The sequence below is a fragment of the Lupinus angustifolius genome, chromosome LG03 (genome assembly GCF_001865875.1).
Source record: "Lupinus angustifolius cultivar Tanjil chromosome LG03, LupAngTanjil_v1.0, whole genome shotgun sequence".
In the NCBI taxonomy this organism is placed as follows: domain Eukaryota; kingdom Viridiplantae; phylum Streptophyta; class Magnoliopsida; order Fabales; family Fabaceae; genus Lupinus; species Lupinus angustifolius.
Window position 1 is genome coordinate 15,310,643 of NC_032011.1, and position 22,914 is coordinate 15,333,556.

At 31.7% G+C, this 22,914-nt stretch overlaps 3 protein-coding genes across 8 annotated transcripts in view; 2 read left to right on the forward strand and 1 right to left on the reverse strand.

Annotated features, from left to right (window-relative positions):
- LOC109343503 (myosin-binding protein 3-like) overlaps nt 1–5,463 on the forward strand; it is a 25,696-nt gene extending 20,233 nt beyond the window's left edge. Inside the window, exon 5 of the mRNA XM_019581830.1 lies at nt 5,452–5,463. The gene's annotated coding sequence lies outside the window, so the exon portion shown is untranslated. The remainder of the gene's footprint in view (nt 1–5,451) is intronic.
- Nucleotides 7,953–14,979, forward strand: LOC109343504 (hydroxyproline O-galactosyltransferase GALT2-like). The gene is made up of 7 exons (XM_019581833.1): nt 7,953–9,050; nt 9,451–9,683; nt 10,073–10,363; nt 11,554–11,682; nt 11,789–11,962; nt 14,355–14,462; nt 14,576–14,979. Exons 1-7 carry the CDS (start codon nt 8,156–8,158, stop codon nt 14,783–14,785), a joined length of 2,040 nt encoding a protein of 679 aa, XP_019437378.1. The 5' UTR covers nt 7,953–8,155; the 3' UTR covers nt 14,786–14,979.
- On the reverse strand, nt 18,171–21,064 carry LOC109343505 (probable mediator of RNA polymerase II transcription subunit 19b). Of its 6 annotated transcripts, XM_019581839.1 has the most exons (5): nt 20,919–21,064; nt 20,539–20,646; nt 19,293–19,579; nt 18,945–19,157; nt 18,171–18,414 (listed from the first exon to the last, which is right to left on the reverse strand). In XM_019581839.1, the coding sequence occupies exons 2-5, from the start codon at nt 20,567–20,569 to the stop codon at nt 18,337–18,339; spliced, it is 609 nt and encodes a 202-aa protein (XP_019437384.1). In that variant the 5' UTR covers nt 20,570–20,646; nt 20,919–21,064; the 3' UTR covers nt 18,171–18,336. The 6 variants fall into 6 exon arrangements, with proteins under 6 accessions (XP_019437384.1, XP_019437383.1, XP_019437382.1 ...); XM_019581838.1 differs by lacking the exon at nt 18,171–18,414 and having other exon boundaries at nt 18,759–19,156; nt 19,307–19,579; XM_019581837.1 differs by lacking the exon at nt 18,171–18,414 and having other exon boundaries at nt 18,759–19,151.

Consider the following 22,914-nt stretch of genomic DNA (forward strand, 5'->3'; position numbering starts at 1 on the left):
ATATGAAGTAGATAGACACATTGCTAAAGTCATTCTTAGAGGGTGGTTTAGCATATTGGAACTTCTGGGGGTTCTAATTCTTGTTGTGGTTGGTGTTCTTGGTCTTATTCTCATTGCAGTTCTAATTCTTAAAATTGTTACCAGTAGGCTTCAGAACCATACCTGTGAACATAGCACGATTATAGAAGACATGACAAAAGACACCAATATCTATTCACCATCCATTAGATCCTCCAACCATATTATCTTATCAATCATGTTGGCTTGTGAAGGACCATCCATTGGTTTATTTCTGCGCTTGTGTGCCATATGACCCGACTACCCATATATGAAGTAGATAGACACATTGCTAAAGTCATTCTTAGAGGGTGGTTTAGCATATTGGAACTTCTGGGGGTTCTAATTCTTGTTGTGGTTGGTGTTCTTGGTCTTATTCTCATTGCAGTTCTAATTCTTAAAATTGTTACCAGTAGGCTTCAGAACCATACCTGTGAACATAGCACGATTATAGAAGACATGACAAAAGACACCAATATCTATTCACCATCCATTAGATCCTCCAACCATATTATCTTATCAATCATGTTGGCTTGTGAAGGACCATCCATTGGTTTATTTCTGCGCTTGTGTGCCATATGACCCGACTACCCACATATGAAGTAGATAGACACATTGCTAAAGTCATTCTTAGAGGGTGGTTTAGCATATTGGAACTTCTGGGGGTTCTAATTCTTGTTGTGGTTGGTGTTCTTGGTCTTATTCTTATTGCAGTTCTAATTCTTAAAATTGTTACCATTAGGCTTCAGAACCATACCTGTGAATTTCTTCTTAGTGTTGTTGTTGGAGACAATCAAAACCTTGTCTCTCTAATCTTGTCTACGAACCTCTTCCTCAATGCGGGGACAAGTTATTAGAGATTCCAAAGATAATTCTTTGGTTTTGTGCCTAAGATGTTATTTTAGTCCTTCCAGCTATGAGGCAGTTTGTCAATAATGACAGCCAAATTAAATTGGCAGACTTGTATGGACTGTAATAATCATAAAGATCATCAAACAACGCATTCAAAATGAAATTCTTACACAGAGAATCATTTTCATTCTAGAGAGCTATCTCATTAGCCAGTTTATCATTCTCCATTTTTCAGCATTTTCCAACACCATTGGGACATCCGTTTTCAAAAGTGGGCAACTTTTCTCATAGTGAGAAAGAATTTCATCTTATGTTGTCACAGTTTGAAAATTGTCCCATCAAATCAAAATGATTTATTAAGGTCAAAGTTATTCAACCTAGTAATATTCTCTATGAATATCATTATAGTAGGAAGCATATTAAAATTGTTGTTTATGTGGCTTACAACAATTCTGAATGGCACTAAATAAGTATTAGTGGTTGAGTCACGACTATGTTGCTCTCTTTAAGACATTTAGTGACACTAATTGGTTGTTTATGTGGCTTACAACAATTCTAAATGGCACCAACTAAGTATTAGTGGCTGAGTCATGACCATATTGCTTTCTTTAAGACATTTTGTGACACTGCCCAAAATATGCAACTAAACTATCAACCACATCGTCTCTAGCATAAAACAATCTAGTTATTTGTTTTCAAATTCTTAATGCATTGTAAGAACCAATATGAAATACACATATAATATGGCTACTGATGTTAATTCTCAAAATACACATAGTATGACTACCCGTGTCAATTCTCGAAATTCTCACTTTCCCACAATGTGACTACTAGTATCAATTCTTGAAATTCCGACAATTTGGTTGTCTTTCAATTCTAGTACCACACAAAAAGGGATATGTGAGTAAAAAATACTTTTGTAGAGATTATGATGGAGATAAGAAAAGTTGAGGAAATGCTCTCAACTAGAACGAGTAATTTTGAATGAGTGTGATATCTATTTATAGGTTGAGGCCCCCAATGACCATGTCGACCTAGCGTCCTAGGAGGAGTCCAACAGTCACACGACCAAATCTCCCAATGACTGGAATCCTCCTCCCCTACTTTTCTCACTCTCCAACTGTGTGCTGACTCATTCACACGCGTGCCAAATGCGTGTTGAAAAGAAAGAAAAATAAAATGAAATAAAATAAATAAAAATATGTTGGGCCCAAGCATGAGCTGAGCTGAACGCGGCGAAGGAGGTGGTGATGCATTCACGTTAGGGTTTTGTTTATATGTGTCATCACTCACTACAAAACTTATTGTACCCCTTAGGATACATCCCTTAGAAAACACTAAAGGCTTATAATCAGTGGCGGATCTTCAACAAAATCTTAGGAGGGGCAATAATATTTAATTAAATAACAAAAATATAAATAAACATACATGATGGATCAAAGATAAAACTTTCAACTATTTTTTTCAATATAAATTATTATGTTGTCTGTAAGAAATTCATCTTCTATCTTACTACGTAATTTTGTTTAGTTGGTCATACCCAAAATGACATTTATGTAGTGGTTGAATCATAATAAATAAAATAATATGAATAACTTGATAATATAATATATGACTTATGATAGAAAATATTTTTAAACATTAATGGCTAGAGTTTAAAATTTATGCACTGACAGTGTAAAGTTTTTTATACTGTCAGCACATCATCCACCATTGATTTGTATTACTTTTGTTTGAAAGTCAATGATGGTTAATAAATCAATGATGGATGATTGACTGACAGTGTAAAAAACACTTACACTGTCAGTGTATATATATTAAATCCTAATGGCTAACACCAAAAATAAAAAGTTGACATTGACATCTCAAATTAATATTCATTTTCATTAAAACTCATAGAATAGAATTTTTGAACAATATATATATATATTCAATATTAAATTACTTATAAGTATTCTTAGGGTATATATTATCAATACATACATAATCCCTTTCATCAAACATAAAATTATTATGAACTCAAACAAAGTCATATTATTATAACCAATATCAACGTGTAAGAGAATTTGATCTATTATATATAATTTTAGAAGGACCACACAAGTTGTATTATATTTATTTATGAAGCTACAAATTAAAGAAATATGTGAGTTTCAACTTTTATCTCCATAAAGACATCATTTAGGTGTAGGTAAAAGGAATATATATGCTCCAAAAAGTGTGTCACATTTTATAATTTAAAAGTTTAATAATTAAGTATTTTTATAGCTAAATACAGTAACTGACATATGAAGCGACACACTTTGTGAGACAACATATATATTTATTTCCGTAGGAAAACACAAGATAAATAGATTTTTTTTTTAAAAATCTAGGGGGCAGCTGCCCCCACCTGTCCCTTCCATCCTCGGCCACTGCTTATAATGCATTTACAAATATCTCCTTCATTTTATGTGAGACTTGTAGTTTTTGCATTTCAGGCTAAAAAATACGCATTAATAACTCTATTCATGAGCCATTAATTTGGCAAGTTGCAACACAATCAAATGCAAAAACTATATTTTTCCCATTTCCTGCGGTTGTGATTCTCTGGAACCTCCGAACATGATTCTATTAATTTTCCAAACATGTTGGCACGAAGTTCAACCACGTTTACATATTCAAAAGTGATTCTAGAGGTTCCAAATGTGAAGTCAAATACACACACAATAACTTATGGAATTGCTTAAATCCCATTATAATAAATGAAAGAGAGGAAGAACCTAGCTATAATCTTTATATTTAAGGACAAGAAGAAAAAGATCAAATAAAGTTATAATCAACAAACGACTTTTACAAGTATATTCTTATCAAATCTTCTTTATGTAATGGTGTCCTAATTAAGTGTGTTCGTGATGTATTATATAGTATTATGATGCTCATCAAACCTCACATCCATAACTCATCAATGAACCCAATTCAACTAGCATATTGTGAATTACATTAGGTTAAAACATGTGAAATCATAATTATTCTAGATCAATATGTATCCCAATTTTTTTGGTACAACAGCTTAGGTTTCATAGAAAACTTAACAATAATAAAATTATGAGTAAATAGCTATTCATGGTTATAGAAAAAATGCAACCAACAATTGAGTATCAAATGAAAACATTTATTTTATCCTTTTATTGTCACGATTTAAAAAAAATAGAAAGAACACAAATATCTAAGTTTAAATTCAAGCAATACATTCAATATTTTAGAACTCTACCAAGTGAGGTATCCTTATATTTTTTGTACAACGTCCTTAACTTCTTTAGGAAATTTAGTAATAAATTTTATGAGTAAATATTTATTCACCCGAAAAAATGCAGCAATGACATTACTTTTCCCTATTATAAATTATTTTGATTAGGATTTGATATCATTTAAAAACACTCTGGTGCTGGAGAAAAAAAAAGTCCTTACAAAAAAGAAAATATTTTTATTTTCATTAATAATTATTATCATGCTACAAAATTCCCTATTTTCAAATTTTTGTATAAAATATGAAAATAACATTTTACATATTTTCTTCTAGAGTAAATTACGCTGACACCCCCTGAGTTTTAATGAAATTACACAAACCACCCTTCATTTTTCTAAACTTACACAAACCTCCCCTAGTTTTGTACTTTCATTACACTGACAACCCCTGTATAAGAAATAAGTGTAATATTTTAAACAAAAAATGTGATAAATGTAATTAAGTTAAACAAAACATGATATATTGTGTAGACAAGTCTAAATAATATACATATTATATAGGGGTGGTCAGTGTAATGAAAGTATAAAACTAGGGGAGGTTTGTGTAAGTTTAGAAAAGTGAGGGGTAGTTTATGTAATTTCACTAAAACTCATGGGTGTCAGTGTAATTTACTCTATATTTAAAATAAGAAATTAATTGAATAAAGTGGCATATTTATAATTGTTAAAATTGGTCATTTATCTTTATTTCAACTTTACTTATTTTTTTTAATGTTTCATTTTGGTCTTTTTATCTTTTAAAAGTTGGCACTTGACTTATGACAACAACCATGTCAATATCATTTTTTCCTTCGTTTTAGTCATTGTTGTGCCCACGAAAGTATAAAGAAAATCCTTATGGTCTAGTTTTGAATAAGCCATATCTCTCTTCTTCCTATTTCCACTTCATCCTCTACTTTCTCTTTTAACCCTTCTCATTCTTTTTTCCTCCTTCCATCTAACTCACAAAAGCAACTAAGACCATAATCAAAACACTTAAAAAAGCTTCAACCATTAATTTCCCATTAAACTCCCACCATTGAGTGTAAAAACACTATTAGACCAATCACACTATTTAAGTCCTAACCATAAATTTCCAAATTAAATTATAACACTAAATCCTTAATTTACTATGTTCTCAACAACAAACCATTAGAAAGGAGTCAAACAAAAGGAAGAAGAAGGAAAAGTATGGAAAAACGTGAAAACAAGAATAAAGACATAAAAAATAGATGACCAAAGTTTAACAATTTTTTTTAATATCTTTAGTATTAGATATTGGAATTTTTGCTTTTATTTTTTAAAATAAAAGTGTCATTAAATAAAAGCATAAAAATATTATAGTAGGTTGTTTTTACTTTTATAGCAGTCGACTCTTCAATACTCAGTATAGTATAGAATGATAAAAACCTGACCCGTAGGTACTGTGGAAATACTCGCAACGAGTATCTGCAATAATAGCTTATGGATGAGAATGAGTTATGATACTCGCTTGTGGGTACACAAATTTAGTTTTTAATTAAATTTATATATATTATTATTTTTTATATTATTTTAATGTTATATATCATATATTTTATTATTATTTCATAATAAATTACAAATATTTGACTATAATCATAAATTTATCATATAAATATCATATTGTTTATGTAATAATTATTTTTACATATTAATTATTACCATGTATATAAATATATAATAAAAATTATAAACTCGTTGGGTACCTGCAAATACCCACTACCTACACGAGTACCCGTAAATACTGTGGGTTTGAGAATGAGAAAACACTACTCACACCCGTCCTCGCCTTTTGCCATCCCTAATATAGCCCCTGCTAGTACTAGAAAAAATATATTTGGATGATCATCAATGCAAATTTAAAGTCATTCTAACTATATATATAAATAAATAATTGTAATTTTTAAAATAAAAAAACATGTAATGAATGTAATTAAGTTAAAAGAATATAATATATTGTAAAGATAATCAGACTAACGTAACAATCAATGTATCTTTGGATTGTTACAAGATAATATATAAATGATTTAAATAGCATATCCTTAAAATTATTGATATATTTTATAACAAACCAAAAGTAATGAAGATACATTAACTCTTATACTATTTGAACTTATCTCTATAATATACAATATTTTGTTTAACTTAATTAAGTTTTTCACACGTTTTTTATTTAAAAAATTGCACTTATATTTTGTGCAAGACTAATGAGTCGGGGTGTAAAAGTTTGGTTCAATTTAGTTTTTGATGCAATTCACTAACCAAACCGAATATAAAACATGGTTCGGTTCACCTCAATTAATCATAAATTTTATAGTGGAACCGAACCAAATCACTTATGAATGGTTTGGTTTGGTTCAGTTCCAAAGTTTACTTTTTAAAAAAATTGTATTAATTTAAAGTTCACAATGTATTAAAAAGGATATTATTTATCCATAAATGAAAAAAAATGCTACTACTATTATTATTATCAAAAAATATAGATCATAAATACATGAGTAAAAAAATTGAAACTCAATTAGTTGTTAGTAAAATATATAACAATTATGTAATTTAGAAAGAAAAAAGCAATGACCACGTATAATACTACAATCCACAATGGGTTATATACATCAGGAGCACATCTGATGTCTCACAGTTTGTACCATTTCATGTGCCATGAGCTTGTGATTGATTAGAAAAATATTTAATAATTAAATTTTACTTAAATATATATTTTCTGACCAAACATAGACCTATAACACATGGAGTGGTACAAAGTATAATATGTTTCACCATTATATATATATATGATATTACAGTTCAATATATAACAATACATGTATAACAACTTATATTATATTATATGTTAGTTTCAAACTAAGTACATAGTTAGAAAATATATTTCAAATTATAAGATACTAAGGAAGTAGTATATATAACACTAACATAATAATAAATTAGTAATATATATAACTCTATAGTTCATACAATATTGATAATTTAAGTCACACAAATTGGTGAAGAATTCAAACAACAATACAACATTATTTTGTAATATCTATTTTTTAATATGTACTTCAATTCTAGCGATGCCTAAATTTCTAAAACCACGAACTGAATATAAATAATTCCTTAAAAAATAATCGAACCTTACTGCAAAACAAAACCATATTTTGTGATTTAGTTTACTTCGATTCCACTTGTTTCACAATTTAAACCAGAACTATTTACACCCATAGAATTATTCAGTAAGATGTATGTAAATAAATTCAGTGTAATTTTATAAGGTAAAAAAAGGAGATGAGATTTGTATAATTTAATTAAAAATAATCGGATATAAGGATAATTTACTCCTATATATATAAAAATATATATATAATTAAAAGCATTTATTAAGTCAATAGTTTGAAGTTTTCCATTTGTACTCCCTAGAATTTGCGTCTACAAATTAAATAAACACCACTCTGTAATTTCTTAGATTTTTTTTGAAATCATTACAGCTCCCTCATTCTCATTCTCAAGTGGTTGATCATCACAGTATTACAGTTACAGAGCTTCACAACCATTCACAATCTCACACCTATTATAATCACACTCCTCTGTTCTTCATTCATCTCTTATGGTGCATTAGGGTTCAGGTGGAAATCGAGTTTCCTTCACAATGCTATCTAAAGCTTGTAGCTTTATGGGTTTTCATGGTCCCAATTGAATTGGGTTTCTTCCCAATTTGTTGATGCGTTGTGACATTGGTCAATTTCTGAACTCGATTTCTTCCCTTTTATTCAGCTTTGGTTCTTCATGTTCTTATGAAAATTTCAATTTCCATTACCTAAGAAGCAACCCTTTTGGTTATTGCTCAAACTTTGGATGTGGGTTTGCTCTCAAAGTATGTTCTTGTAGTAATAGTACATAGGTTTGTGGAAATTGATGTTGTAGTTATAGGGTATATTGTGTGCTTTTGGTTTGTGTTTTGAAGATGAAGAGAACGAAAAGTGAAGCACCCAATTCGAGGAGGTTTAGATTGTCTTATTTTTTGTTTGGAATTGGGGTGTTATACTTGCTTTTTATATCATTTAAGTTTCCGCATTTTTTGAGAATTTTATCAAATGAAGTTGATGATAGATTGGATGGGGCATCTGTTGGGGGCTCTGAAGATTCAGATATAAGTAAGTCTTCTGTAAGTTCTGCTTATGAAGATGCGATTCACCGGAGGTTAGAAGATAATAAGGACCATGATTCTCTCTTGAGGCCGAACAAGGAGCCACTGAAGGAGGGCGAACATGGTCACGAGCCTGTGAAGCAGCATCCGCCGCGATATGGTAGGATAACAGGGAAAATCATGGAGGAAAGGAAGAGGGCTAATGAGTTACCTGTGCTTGAGAGGATGGCAGATGAGGCATGGTTGTTAGGGTTAAAGGCTTGGAATGAATTAGATAAGGTAGACGAGAAGGAATTAGGAAACAGCTCTGTCTTTGAAGGAAAGGCTGAGTCATGTCCTTCTTGGATATCAATTAGCGGGGAAGAACTGGAGAAAGGAGATGGTTTGATGTTTCTTCCTTGTGGGCTTGCAGCTGGTTCTTCGATCACGGTGGTGGGAACACCCCAGCATTCTCATAAGGAGTATGTTCCCAGTCTTGCCAAGTTGAAAAACAGTGAAGGATTGATTTCGGTTTCACAGTTCATGGTTGAATTGCAAGGGCTAAAGTCAGTAGATGGAGAGGAACCTCCAAAGATCCTTCACCTGAACCCTCGAATAAAAGGAGATTGGAGCAGACATCCAGTTATTGAGCATAACACCTGTTACCGGATGCACTGGGGGAAATCTCAAAGATGTGACGGTCTGCCTTCGGGAGATGAAGAAGACATGCTTGGTATGATTTATCATATTTCATATTCATTTTGAAACTTGTTATTTGAAAGCGTCACAAGATTGAGTTTCCATTGTCATAATTGTAAAATATAAAAGAGGATTAATGTTTTCAAAAAGGACGGTATAAGAAAAGTATAAAAGTGGTCATGAAAATAGGGAATACCTTGTTACTTGGTCATTTCATGGTAACCAAAAAAGGAAAAAAGATTTACCATTTTATATGATGTATAAACATAAGAGATGTAATACTTATAGTTGTTATACATTATACTGTAAATATATTAGTGATTAGGCTATTAATTTGTATTCTTTTACTTTTAACATCAATATGATCTTCAATCTCTGTATTTTCTTACCTATTCGTATCCTCATGATTTATGTTCTGTTATTATATTTGGCAGTTGATGGATACAGACGATGTGAGAAATGGATGCGTAATGACATTGTAGACTCAAAAGAGTCAAAAACGGCATCATGGTTTAAGCGGTTTATAGGCCGTGAACAGAAGCCAGAAGTGACCTGGCAATTTCCTTTTATTGAGGGTAGACTGTTTATCCTTACATTGCATGCTGGTGTTGATGGATACCATATCAATGTTGGGGGTCGCCATGTGACCTCATTTCCATATCGAACTGTAAGTTATTTCAGATAACATAGATATTGCCATCTAATGCTTGTAATAAATATCTAAGTGGTGCGAAATAGAATAACTTGCTCCTTAACAGTTAAAGCAATAGTCTGTTGTGAGATAAGTTTCTGAATGCAATTGATTTTACTTTAATGTATTTGAGTTCAAATACTCCCGGTGAAGTCCTTTTGCATTTATACTGGGTTCTAGATAGAGAATTTTGATGTAGCTTTTGGTAATTTACGATGATGGTAATATCTTTTGTTGGATGTGTTCAGGTCACTTAATTAGCTTAATTGTTGAGAATAATTGGAATTTATTGCCATTTTCTATAATCCAGGTTGCTATGCTAACATGTTTTATCCCCGTATTTTTTCTTTCTCCTTTATCTTTAGGGCTTTACTCTTGAAGATGCTACAGGATTGTCAGTGAAAGGGGACGTGGATGTTCATTCAATTTTTGCCACCTCTCTTCCTAATTCCCATCCAAGTTTCTCACCTCAGAGAGTACTGGAAATGTCAGAGGCCTGGAAAGCCAGTCCTTTGCCCAAACATCCTATTAGACTTTTTATTGGAATTCTTTCTGCTTCAAATCACTTTGCGGAACGTATGGCAGTTAGAAAAACATGGATGCAATCCCCTGCAGTCAAGTCTTCGGATGTAGTAGCACGATTCTTTGTTGCACTGGTAAGTTTTCTGTCTTTAATTTCATATGGCACAGAAGCATATAGAAATTTTGTGCTTGTAGTAGGGCTTTTGATGATCTTGAAGGGTAGAACCTTTCCAACAAATAAAAAAAATCAGAAAAATCAGCGACTCATAAGAAAACCTGCATCATTGTTATGACTTTTTCACATAACCAAGCATGTTAATGATACTCCTTTGGTGGGTTTTGGTGCTATAATTGACATTTGGGTGTTGGAAATTATTAATTCTGATATTCATTAATTGTCGAAATATTAAACTGAAATGTGGTAAAGCTGGACTTGATTTTTACAGCTGAGATTTATTTTAGAAACTAAAAGGGGAGATAAAATATGCTTTAGGACCAGAATTCCTTAGATTTTGAACATGCATAAATGTGATCCACAATGTTGACAGAACCCATTTGGTTTGCTGTGTGAATGATACGAAGCTTTAAATAAGACTAGTTATATAATCTTGACTAAGCTATTTTACATTCCATGAAGAACTTCTCTTGATGTAAGATTCCTACAAGTTTAAGTCCTCCAATCTTCATCACTTCATGTGGCTTATATCATACATATGGATTGGAATTTGGATTTGCATGAGATGTTTTTTTATCCATTCAGGTTAAACCTTAAATCACTGTGTCAGTTTAGTTGGGTGAACTTTGACTGCTTCTTCAAAATACTTCCTAAATATGTAATCCTACAAGATTAAGTCTCCACTGATTTCCACTTTGGACTAAGTGATAGAATGACAAAATATATGTGAACATATGGACGTTACATGAGATAATTTCTATGTTGAAAGTTCCACTTAGCAACTGCTGAAGAAAATATCACCAGTTCACTTTAGACACATTTAGATGTATGCATGAAATGTGCAATCAATGTCAACATTGAGTACAACAAATTGAAATTTGGGATTTTTTGGTGTATTTTCATTTCGTTAAGAGGGTGAACCATGGCTCGACGGAAGGTTGCTTGTGACCTGGAGGTCATGGGTTCAAATCCTGGAAACAACCTCTTTGCTTGCGAGGGTAAGGCTACATATATCTGCCCTCCCCGTTACATACTAGGTGGGAGCCTTGTGCACTAAGCCACCATTTTATTTTCATCTTGTTGTTCTCTAATTTTGTATTCATATGGCATGTCTAAATTTTCTGTGCCTATTATAAACATTGACTGAAGAATCCAAGGAAGGAAGTTAATGTAGAGCTGAAGAAGGAGGCTGCTTACTTTGGCGATATTGTCATCTTGCCCTTTATGGACCGCTATGAGCTTGTTGTACTTAAAACTGTGGCCATTTGTGAATTTGGGGTGAGTTCAATTTTAGGCCACTAGTCAGCTTTCTTTCCAATTTTTTTGGCTCCTGGATTTTATCTGTATCATCTTGAGTACGTAAGCGAATTTTTTGTTCTTGCAGATTAAGAATGTGACTGCAGCACATATCATGAAAATTGATGATGATACATTTATTAGGGTGGATACTGTCTTGAAAGAAATTGAGAAGTTTCCCCATAAAAAGTCCCTTTATATGGGCAATCTCAATCTCGGGCATCGGCCTCTGAGAAATGGCAAATGGGCAGTCACTTACGAGGTATGATAGTTACAACTTACATGAGTTATATATAGGGCCATATATATGACTCTACTTATTTTCTATATGTTGACTGAAATTTCTTTTGCTATGTGGTGCTACACATTGCCATTTTTATCATAACTGATATTTTTTGTGTACATGACATGTTATAGTAAGATGAGGCACAACAAAATCTTTTCCTACTAGGTGGGGTCAACTACATGGATCAAATGATAGAATGTGTTATTGTAAATCATGTTTTAATAAATGTCATTTAATCTAAGTCCTTTTAATGATTTCACTTAGAGTTTTTCTTAGTCTCCTACCTCTAACTATTGGGCTATCCTATACTTAATCTACTCTTATTGGATTCTAGTGATTTTGTCTGCACATGGTCAAACCACCTGAAGCGAGATTCTACCATATGTTGCATAATAGGTGCTATCCCTACTTTATCTCTAATGCATTCATCCTTCGTTATATCTTGTCTTTATGTCGACGCATTCCACACAACATCCTAATCTCTGCAACACTAAACGGATCCTCTTGTTGGCTTTTTTAGGTGCCCGACATTCATGATCTTGCTTTATCGTACATAATAGAATGTGAGACACTTTTCTGTGTAGTAAAATTTCTCTTCAAGTTTGGGAGATACTTTTTTTTCTTACAAATAACACCCAAAGCACTCTTCCATTTCACCTACTCAGCCTGAATCCTACTGTTTATTTCTCTTTCTATTTCCTCGCCATTTTGTATGGTATTTCAAAGATACCTACATCATTTGGCTTATGGTATGATATGATCTCTAATTTTCACCTCTAAGCTGTTAATGTCATGCTTCTTGCTGAACTTTCATTCCATATGGTCTGTTTTACTTCTACTCAAACAGAGGTCGTGTTTTAAAAGCTTGTGTCAACATTTCTAACTTCTCATTTATTTCCTCTCTCAACACTCCAATTAGGACTATATCATAAGCAAAAAGCACTTGCATTAAAGAAAAGGACCTAAAGTTGATCTTTGATGTTGTCCTATAGTTATTGGGAAAGCTTCTATGACCCCATCATATGTTCTCACATTAGTTTTAACCTCATCATACACATATTTGATTGCTCAATTATAAGCGATACAAACTACTTTCTTCTTCTGAGCCTTCTTCCATGAGATCTCTCCTGGCTCCTTTTCGTTGATCTTTTCCAAATCAAGGAAACCCAAGCAAGTCTTTTTGCTTCGAATAGCATCACAAGTTTGGGAAGCAAGTTCTGCACTTTCCGATTACCTTCCTTCAAAGTTCTGCTTTCTCCCATTACCACTTCTCTTTGCTCCCTTACTCCTTTCCCAATCTCCCACATGCCCACTTCAAGAGCTCTCACTTTGCAGTTGCAAAATCATGGCCTTATCTCAACCTCCCACTGCCACGCCCACTCTCAATAGTGCTGCCAATGATTTGTTGCTGAAACAACCGTATGCACTGGTTCTAGGAAGCAAGCTGCATCTGCTTCTGGTCCCAAAAGCCTTTAGAGGCTTAGTCTTATTTTTAGGCCTAAGAGCTTGGTCCGTAATACACTTATATTAGAGCCTTAGAGGCTTACCCTTATTTTTTATGCTTAGTAGTTTACACTTATTTTGGCTATTTGTTATGTATGCTTATGTTATATGAAAGCCTTAGGGTCTTTTTGCGAGTTGGTTTTTGAAGGATAATAGAGGGAAGGGAAAGGTTTGAGAGCCATGAAATACACTTGTGAGATGACTTTGAAGCATTGCCTTGCCTTTCCCTTCTCCGTAATCCAACTCGCAAATAGACCCTTAGAGGCTTTCACTTATTTTCATTATTAATTACGAATGTGTCTTTAATTTGGTATATTTTAATATTTTTTTGTGTATTTATATGTGTATGGTATAATTACTTATATTTTTCCCTTAGCTATAGCAGCCATCCCACTACCTACTATCCCACTATAGTGTTTTTGGGGTTAGCCGCTATGCTCCGCTATCCACAATTGCCTACCTAGCTACCCATACTCAGTCACAAAAATGTGAGAATCCTTACTTATTTTTCACTATACTGAGGTGTAATATACTCAGATCCATAGCATATGCTGTTTATGGGAAACAGTCTAGCCTTAATAAACAATCAAATTGCCTATCCATCTCATAAAGTTACGTTGAATGTCGATTGTCTAACACCCTTCCTTTTTTCATAATTATTTTTCCATTTATAAATGAATTCTCGTTTCCTTGATTGTAGTACAACAACAACAACCAAGCCTTAAATCCCACTAGGTGAGGTTGGCTGAACCCTTGACTATAGTCCTTGTATAAAATATATCTGGTGAGAAGTACGAGAGAATACATAGAATTTTATTATTTTTTCATATTCCGTTCTCTGATGGGTTACATTTTATTGTTGCAGGAGTGGCCAGAAGAAATATATCCTCCTTATGCAAATGGGCCTGCATATGTAATTTCCAGTGATATTGTTACTTACATCCTATCTCAACACAAGAATAAAAAGTCACGGGTTAGTTACCGTAATTTCCCCCCATGATTTTTATCTTCATAATACCCTTTACCCAAGTAGCCACATCAATACAAATTGATAGGTAACTCAAATATATTTGTTTCTGATTTCAGCTGTTTAAAATGGAGGATGTAAGCATGGGAATGTGGGTTGAGCAATATAACAATACTCTATCGGCAGTTCGATACTCCCACAGCTGGAAGTTTTGTCAATATGGATGCATTGAAGGCTACTACACTGCACATTACCAATCACCAAAGCAGATGATATGTCTATGGGATAAATTGTCAAGAGGTAGAGCTAGTTGCTGCAACTTTAGATGATAATATGAATGAGCAACAAAGCCATTCTAATTTGCCAGTGTATCTTTGTATTCTTGTGTTGATCTTAGTCTGTCTAGGTTAATATTTGCAGAAAATTACAGTGTTAACAACATGTATTAGAATTCCAATTTGAAATGGAATTTAGCTAGCACAATTGTTTCTGAAAAAAAGAAACTAAGTTAGATGAAGCATGATACATCATACACCGTGTATTATGGAAACAAAAGTATAGTTGTTTTAGACAAGGGACAACTACCATTTGGTGCTTATGCATACAAGAGGCTGAGGCTTAAATTTTGTGATTATTTTGTCTCAGGTCATTTAGTATTGAATAGAGTAATTCTTGTCATTTCAAACAAACTGTACAATGCTGTACTGGTAATGTAATATAGGTGATCTTCAACAATGATAAGGTTGTTGCTTAGTAATTATGTGGCTACGAGTTCAAATTCTGGAAACAGGTTCCTCGCTTGAGAGGTAAGACTGCATTTATCTAGTGTCTCCAGTCTCGACTAGGTGAGAATTTTGTGTACTAGGCTACCCTTTATATTGATAATGTATAATACTGTTTTATCTAAATATATATTGTAAGTTCTCATATATCTAAGTTACATATGGTAAAATTACTCCACACTGTACACTTGAAAGTAACAAACATGCCAATGCCATCTTCAACACCATCATATTTTTAATGTGTCTAGACACTCCTATTAAGTTCAAAGGTCTAATTACATATCCAATAGTTTTCTTCCATTGTTAATGCCACCCTATACTGCACTAAATCTCTCAAAATCCCAGTTCACAAGACCACCTAATCAATCTGACTATATTGCATGCTTAATAATATATGACCTGGACTGGCTTCCTTCTTTTGGTGTTGCTACATCTCGACTTGCCAACTTAACCATTCATAAAAGGTTAAGGTGTCCCTAATAGTTAGCTTCGATGGTTGCATTCGATGCCATAAAAAGTGTGACCCGGTGTTTTAAATTGTTATTGTAATTTATAAACATAGTATTGTTGTGTTTACATCAATTATGAAAAAATACGAGAAAATACAGCTGTAGTTGTGGTCGTGTTGCCCATGTTGAGGCTCTCAAAACTAAAATATTGTGGCCTCAATTGTTTTAGTGGAGTGTGATTTAAAACATTTGTATGAGCATTTGAGTTCCCACTTGCACAATTTCCCTTTTATCTTTTCCCTATAATAAGAATAGAAGAGGCTTTGCTTGTCAAAATTAATTTGATAGCTAGTTAGAAGTAAGGGTGGAAATAGGCCAGACTGTCTATCATGACCCTATTACTTGGTTTATAACAGGCTAGGTCAGATTCAGGTCTTCTAAAAAGCCTATTTAGCTTAACAGGTCAGACTTTAAGCCACCTAAAAGGCCTATTAAGCCTAACAGGCCGACCTATTTAATTATATTATATATGAATGTTGAATTTATACTATTTTAATATAAATAATATTATTATATATGTAATATGAATATAAAAATGTATACAAAAATATAATTTAATTATTATAATTAGATGGACCTAACTAAAAGTAGGCCTATAAGCCCATTTAAATGTAGACATAGTAGCCTATTTCATGACTATATAGTATAATAGGTCTTTAAATAGGTTAACAGGTCAGACCAGACTTTTAAACAGACCAGACTCAGACTTTGAACTTTTTTTTAAACATGCTAACAGGTTAGGTCCAGGCTCCTATATGCTATATAAGCTGGGCCTGTTTAAGGCAAAGCCTGGCCTGACCTATTTCCACTTAATAAGTTAGAAACTAAAACTTAATAAACTAGTTGATTAAATCAATATTGATTGGTATGATAAGCTGTTAGTTAGCTTATACGTACAAAATGACATTTGCCATTAATTTATATAAGCCATAAACTATCTCAATTAATATTTAAGCTCTTAGCTTACTAAAATAAGTCCCGTTACAACTCAATTAATAGTAATGGTGCTTTCACTTGGTCAATATCCAAATGTTTTCTATAACCACACTTTCTAATTAAAGTTTTTTTATTTTTCATCTTTTAGAATCTGAATTGCAATATACATTTTTAATGGTAGACAAGTTAAATTTGTGGGGATACTTTTATTATGTTTATTCTATTGTGTAAATCTAGATCCAAATAATGTAAGCATGAGTCGGGTAAGACTTTTTCCTTATTGGCCTTAGATGTTGGTCAAATTACATTTTGAATCCGAACCTAGATCCAAAGGCTAACCTTACTTTAAATATCAATGGGCCAACTTTTGAACTTATACCCGACTCTATACTCAATTAAATATAATGTGCACCATTTTCAAATAAAATTTTCTCAATATTACTTATTATTATGAATATTTAATTTAACATATGAAATAATGATATATATTAGAGAATCAGTGATTATGAGCCAAATAGATGTTATTACTCTTTACACAATTGAAAAATGCACATACAAACACAATAAATGAGTGACCATGAGTCGAGTTATATTTGTCCCTAAATGTTGACCTAGTCTAATTTGTGAACCCAAACCTAAACCTGATTAAACCGATCATATTCAGGTCCGATTACGATTGGGCCAAACAGAATGAGGGAATAGAATCAAATCATGCTCACCCATAGATCCAATGTACCTATTTTTTTCTTAAAATATAAATTTATTTAATATAGGTTATACCTTTTAACTTTCAACATTCTAGATCATCATGAAGATTAAACTTTCCTTTGTCTAAATTATTTCAAGAATTTATGAATCATGCAATCCTGGATGCCACAAGGCCGTGTAATTTTGATGCTGAGTCAAGGGTGATTCTTTTCACACCTTTTTGTTTAATTTTATTTTCAAAACCCTTTTTTCTTGGATAAATATTCTGGATAAACAAATTATACTTTTCAAGAAAAATGATTCTCCCATTCGTCTTTTTTGGTGTAGGAAATGTAGAGAGGAAATAAATAGGAAGGGAGAAGATGCACTTCATCAGGAGTAAGTTTTTTAAATATACTTCACATCATAGCCATCAATTTTAAGAAAATCCAATGGTTTGAATTAGTAAATAGAACTAAATCATTAGATTTATCTAGAATGAATGACTAAAATGTGGAGTAAGTTTAAAAAACTTATTATTGGAGTAAGTGAACCCCCACACAAATATAGGAATAGAAAAGAGAGAAGTAATGATGATGCAAAAGAAATTAATAAATGTTAAAAGGTATGCAAGTTATTTATCTTTTTTTATGTTAAAAAGCACCTATGTTTCACTCATCTGTACTTTGGTAGATTAGAGAGTAAACATCTAGAGTGGGATATAAACATGTTCCCATAACATACATATAAAATTGACTAATGATCATCCATGATTCATTTTAATCCTCATCCTTACCCTAACCCCATCCACTATAGAAATCAATTGAATTAGGATAACCAAATGCCAATAAGAGCATGTACTAAGATTCATGGTAGAAAAGCACAACAAAATGTCAAAATGTAGCAAAACAAAGTTCACCCCATTTCTGAATTGGTAAGCACATATTCCCAGCAAACAATATGAACTTATAATCCTGCATCCAATTTTCTAATACTTAATCGCTTGGAAACAGATCGGTCGTTGCTAATCTCGGCCTTCCGTTTCTGAAAATGGAGACAATTTGATTAGTGTAATTTAGTAAGTTGCATATAATAAACAACATTTGTTACTTCAACACATGAGAACGCAGTACTATTGTTTAACTTTAAACTAGTTCTGATTATATAGCATAGTTTTGTTCCTGAATCTAAGGTATAGCTTCTTATGCCAGGTAATCTATCATTTATGCACTTTCTTTCAAGGCATTTCACAATGAACCATCTCGAAACATTTTTTTTTGCAAACCCAAAATTGTGTACTTAAATTAGTTTAGTGGGGTTAATGGTAATAATTATTCTCAATTTCTCATTCAAAAAGAACTATTCAATAGATAACTAGATACAATAACACAGCCTTAATCCCACTAGGTGGAGTCAGATTCAATATAGCTAGATGTGGCATGTAAAAAAAACAAGGATAATGAATTATAGGACTTATTTGGTTTTTTATAGGATGACAAAATGATACAAGCAACATTTAATTTAATGTAAGACACACACGTTATGCATGAAAATTGGAAGGACTGAGAGGAAACCTTGTCTAGTTGAATCTTCAATTGCGAGGGATGAGAATCTTTGGGACAAATTCTATTATTTTCTATACAACTTCCATCTTTTACTTGATGTGGTTTGTGCCTCGTATGCTTTTCACCCTTTCTGTTCTTATCTTTGTCCTTTCTGTCCTTATCCTCTTTATGTCTACATTGGTTCACCGACTTTGACACGGGAGTTGCGAGCCCCTTCTGGGCCTGTGAATAACAAATCAGCATACATATCTTTTTTTAATATAGCAACCAAATGAAGAAATTTGAATTGTTTATCTAACTTTAACTCCGATAAGATAATCAAATTTGCAGCCAGACAGAAAAAAGTTGGAATCTTACAGAAGAAAGGCGTATGGGATTCATTTCCTTCATATGGAAAGCTTCACTTAGTACATCCAAGTCAAAAGGGTGTAAGCAAGTTTCTTTCTCCCTCATGGAGGCGTTCCTACGGAGCTGATCAAGTTCCATTCCTTCTCCCTTCCTGATTTTAGTGTCACCCACCACATTGCGAAGATAATGCGTCTCTGAAATTGATGCCGGATGTGACCTCTTGCAGAAGAATTGATAGTACGGCCAAAGCTTATATTGACTTATGAGATCATGAGCACCTCCAAGTTCTTTATGCCCTGAATCCAATAAATAACCTTACACAACTAAGTATACTGAATGAAATATGTTGTTCATGCACTGATGAGAAGTTTATGACAAAAATAAAAGTAAATGTTAGAGCATAGGACTTTAGTAAATGATCATCTCATGGTCATAGATGTCCAATAAGCTCATTTGCTATATCACTGGCATTAAACCTCATGAAACTCTCTAACATGAGGCTCTGATAAGCAGTGAAACAATAAATCAAATATCAAATAAGCAAAAATATGAGAAAATCATACTCCAAGAGAGAAAATCTTATTACATTTTTTTAAAACTTGGCCATTATTTTACCTCATTCTTGATTTTTGTAGGATTGAATAAGAAATGATAAAGGCATCATATATCCCTTTCTAAACAATAAGTAATAGTGCATTATGATTTATAAAGGAGAAACATAGGAGAAATAGCCAAATAAATACAAAGAGTAACCATGTCATAACATCTCAAATATAGGACCTTGTGTATTTCACTATGAAGCAATTAATGACTCATGAAATGTTTTCGAACTACAGAAAGCTCTTCCAAGTACTAAATAATCTTTTTGTATTTAACAATCCATTGATTTAGTACAATCACAGCCAAACTTTAATCTCACTAGGTGGGATTGGCTAATCCATGGATTTAGTATAAATTATGAAATAATTCTTGTTTGAATTATGTGAATGATTATATTATGTAAGGTAAATGCTTCCAAAATGTTCCAATTCAGCTCTAAAACAGTAATCATGAATCACGAGGAAAAAATTTCATAGCTATCTTGCTATCCTTCATAATCTTAAACATTCACATTATCAAGGAAAATAGAAAGGTAAACAACAATAAGCCGAATCCCAAGTTCATCATAGTTATCTTGCACATTCACATTATCAAAGGAAATAGAAAAAGGAAACAAACAATATAACAATATGCAACAACTCAGAGTTCTTCTTACCCCTCCCAAAACTTTTGCCTTCAAAGTCCATCTTTCACATAGCCTAAAAAAAATCCATCTACCAAATTATGTTAACAAATACATGAAACACCCAGAGAAAGTTACTGCCTGAAAATATGGACAATGGATTATGAGCAATGAAGTTGTACAAGCACTCAACAAAATCAGAACTAAAGTATCATTTTTAAACAATAACATGCATCAATTCGCTTCACAATATAAAACCCATTTGAGAAATACATGATTATGCAACAAAGTTAAAAACTTTACACATTTGGGGACAAGTAAAATCAATGGTCATACGAAAAACAAATAAATAAACCTAATGATTATTACTCTTGGCAAGATCCAAACCCTAAATATGAATCGGAGCAAAATACCTGAGGAAAAAAAAGCAGGAGGTAGGGATTGGACTATGGTTGAGGGTTATTGTTTGAAAATTTTGAATCAAACAATATTTTGATCTGAGAAAAAGGAAAAAAGGTTCTCACACAAATAGGAGAAACAACGGAAAAATCAAATCAAATTTCTTCATTTTTAGACTCACGGTTTTATATCCCTAAGTTAACTCATTAAATAATTTCGAGTTAAAATAAAAAAGAGTGTAATATTTATATAATTTTTTTATGTCTACTACTTTTTTAAAGTCAATAATAATTAAAAATAAATAATAAATAATATAATAATAGTATAAAAAACTGTTATAATGTCAAAATATACACCTAAAAATCAGATTATATATATAGGTATTAAGAAGGGATTCAAAGCATTATGTTATTTTGGCATCAAGTAAAATTAAAAAAAGAGAAATAGTATGAGTTTTGACTTTAAAATTTTTGCACTAACAATATAAAGTTTTTACATTGTCAGTAAATCATCTATTATTGATTTGTTTTATTTTTGTTTGAGAGTGAATAGTAGTTAACAAATCAATGATAAATGATTTATTAACAGTGTAAAAAATCCTTATACTATCAGTATATAGATATTAAATCCATGAGTTTTATACAATTATATATAATTTATATTTAATTATTGTTGATTCTTAAAAAAAGTAATTTAAAATCTAAATGAATAATGAATGATATTAATAATTGTGCTCAAAATTAAATCAACATCTTTGGTGTAAAGTATTTATAGAATATAAGTTATGCTTATATTAATCTCTGACTATATATGATTGAATTATTAAACATTGTTGGTTTGCGTGAAATTTAATATGGATTTAATATATATATACTAATAGTATAAATGTTTTTACACTATTAATAAATTATTCACTATTCATAGGTTAATTAATGTTGACTCTCAAACAAAAGTAGTATAAATTAATGATGAATGATATGCTAATATTGTAAAAAACTTTATACCGATGATATGTAGATTTTAAACTCATTTAATATATGAGATTTATAATATATGAACTTTTAACTAGTTGGTTTGATTAAATTTATTTTATATAAAAAATATTAGTAGTATTAAATAGTGAAATGATAAGGAGGTTAAATGTTCAAATCTCATATACTAAAAATATTATCATACTAATATTTTTCTATAAAAAAACTATGTGGAAATAGATATCACTTTATATAAATGAAAGTTTAAGAAATTTATATTGATCCACCAAATCAAATATTTATGAACTTAATCAAGCTAAAAAATATTAGTTCATATAAACTTCAATCAAATTTTGAATGGAACTAAATAACTAAATATAAAATATGTTCAAAGTCAATATTTTATTGCAACAATTTATCTCATCCAAAAATTTGTTCAACACTTTTCTTTTACTTTTATTTCTACTTATTGATATTGTCTTAGCATAGCTCTTTTACAAAGTTATTCAAGGCCAATAAATGTATTTATATTATAAGTACATAAAAACTTAGATAAATGATTTATGTGTAATGCAATTATTTTCTTTTATATTGAATGACAATTAAAATATATATCAAAAAGTTATATCTCGATTATATTCCTTACAAAGGGATTTAAAGTATCTAAAACTTAAGTTTTTATTATAACTTTAGTGTAAAAGGGACTACATGAGCTTAGATGATATGAGTATGGTGAACAAGAACAAGTTGCACCAATAATTATATGACTTAGGAGCACTAATGAATAGAGCAACAACCAATATGTTAAAGAAAAGTTTATGACAAGTCATGTCAACCTGATTGAAGTCAGCCAAAGTGGAAGAGGATTTGGAGCCAATAGTGGTGTTATGCATTGAAGAAGGCACTATTTGGCCAACCATAGTCATGGAACAATATACAACCTAATCGTAGTAGCTTTTTATAATTTTATGGATGCAATACACAACCATGTATCATCCAATTATGCATAGAATTTCAAAAAAATTTGTATTTTCTACTT

Bases quoted from the DNA above. Each gene is read 5' to 3' on its own strand.
- LOC109343505 (XM_019581834.1), bottom strand. From the start codon at position 20,569: ATGGACTTTGAAGGCAAAAGTTTTGGGAGGG. The intron at 19,580-20,538 runs GTAAGAAGAACT...TATTGGATTCAG, and splicing joins AGGCAAAAGTTTTGGGAGGG to GGCATAAAGAACTTGGAGGT. The intron at 19,158-19,292 runs GTAAGATTCCAA...TGTTATTCACAG, and splicing joins ATCCCATACGCCTTTCTTCT to GCCCAGAAGGGGCTCGCAAC.
- LOC109343504 (XM_019581833.1), top strand. From the start codon at position 8,156: ATGAAGAGAACGAAAAGTGAAGCACCCAATTCGAGGAGGTTTAGATTG. The intron at 11,683-11,788 runs GTGAGTTCAATT...TTGTTCTTGCAG, and splicing joins TGGCCATTTGTGAATTTGGG to ATTAAGAATGTGACTGCAGC. The intron at 14,463-14,575 runs GTTAGTTACCGT...TTCTGATTTCAG, and splicing joins ACAAGAATAAAAAGTCACGG to CTGTTTAAAATGGAGGATGT.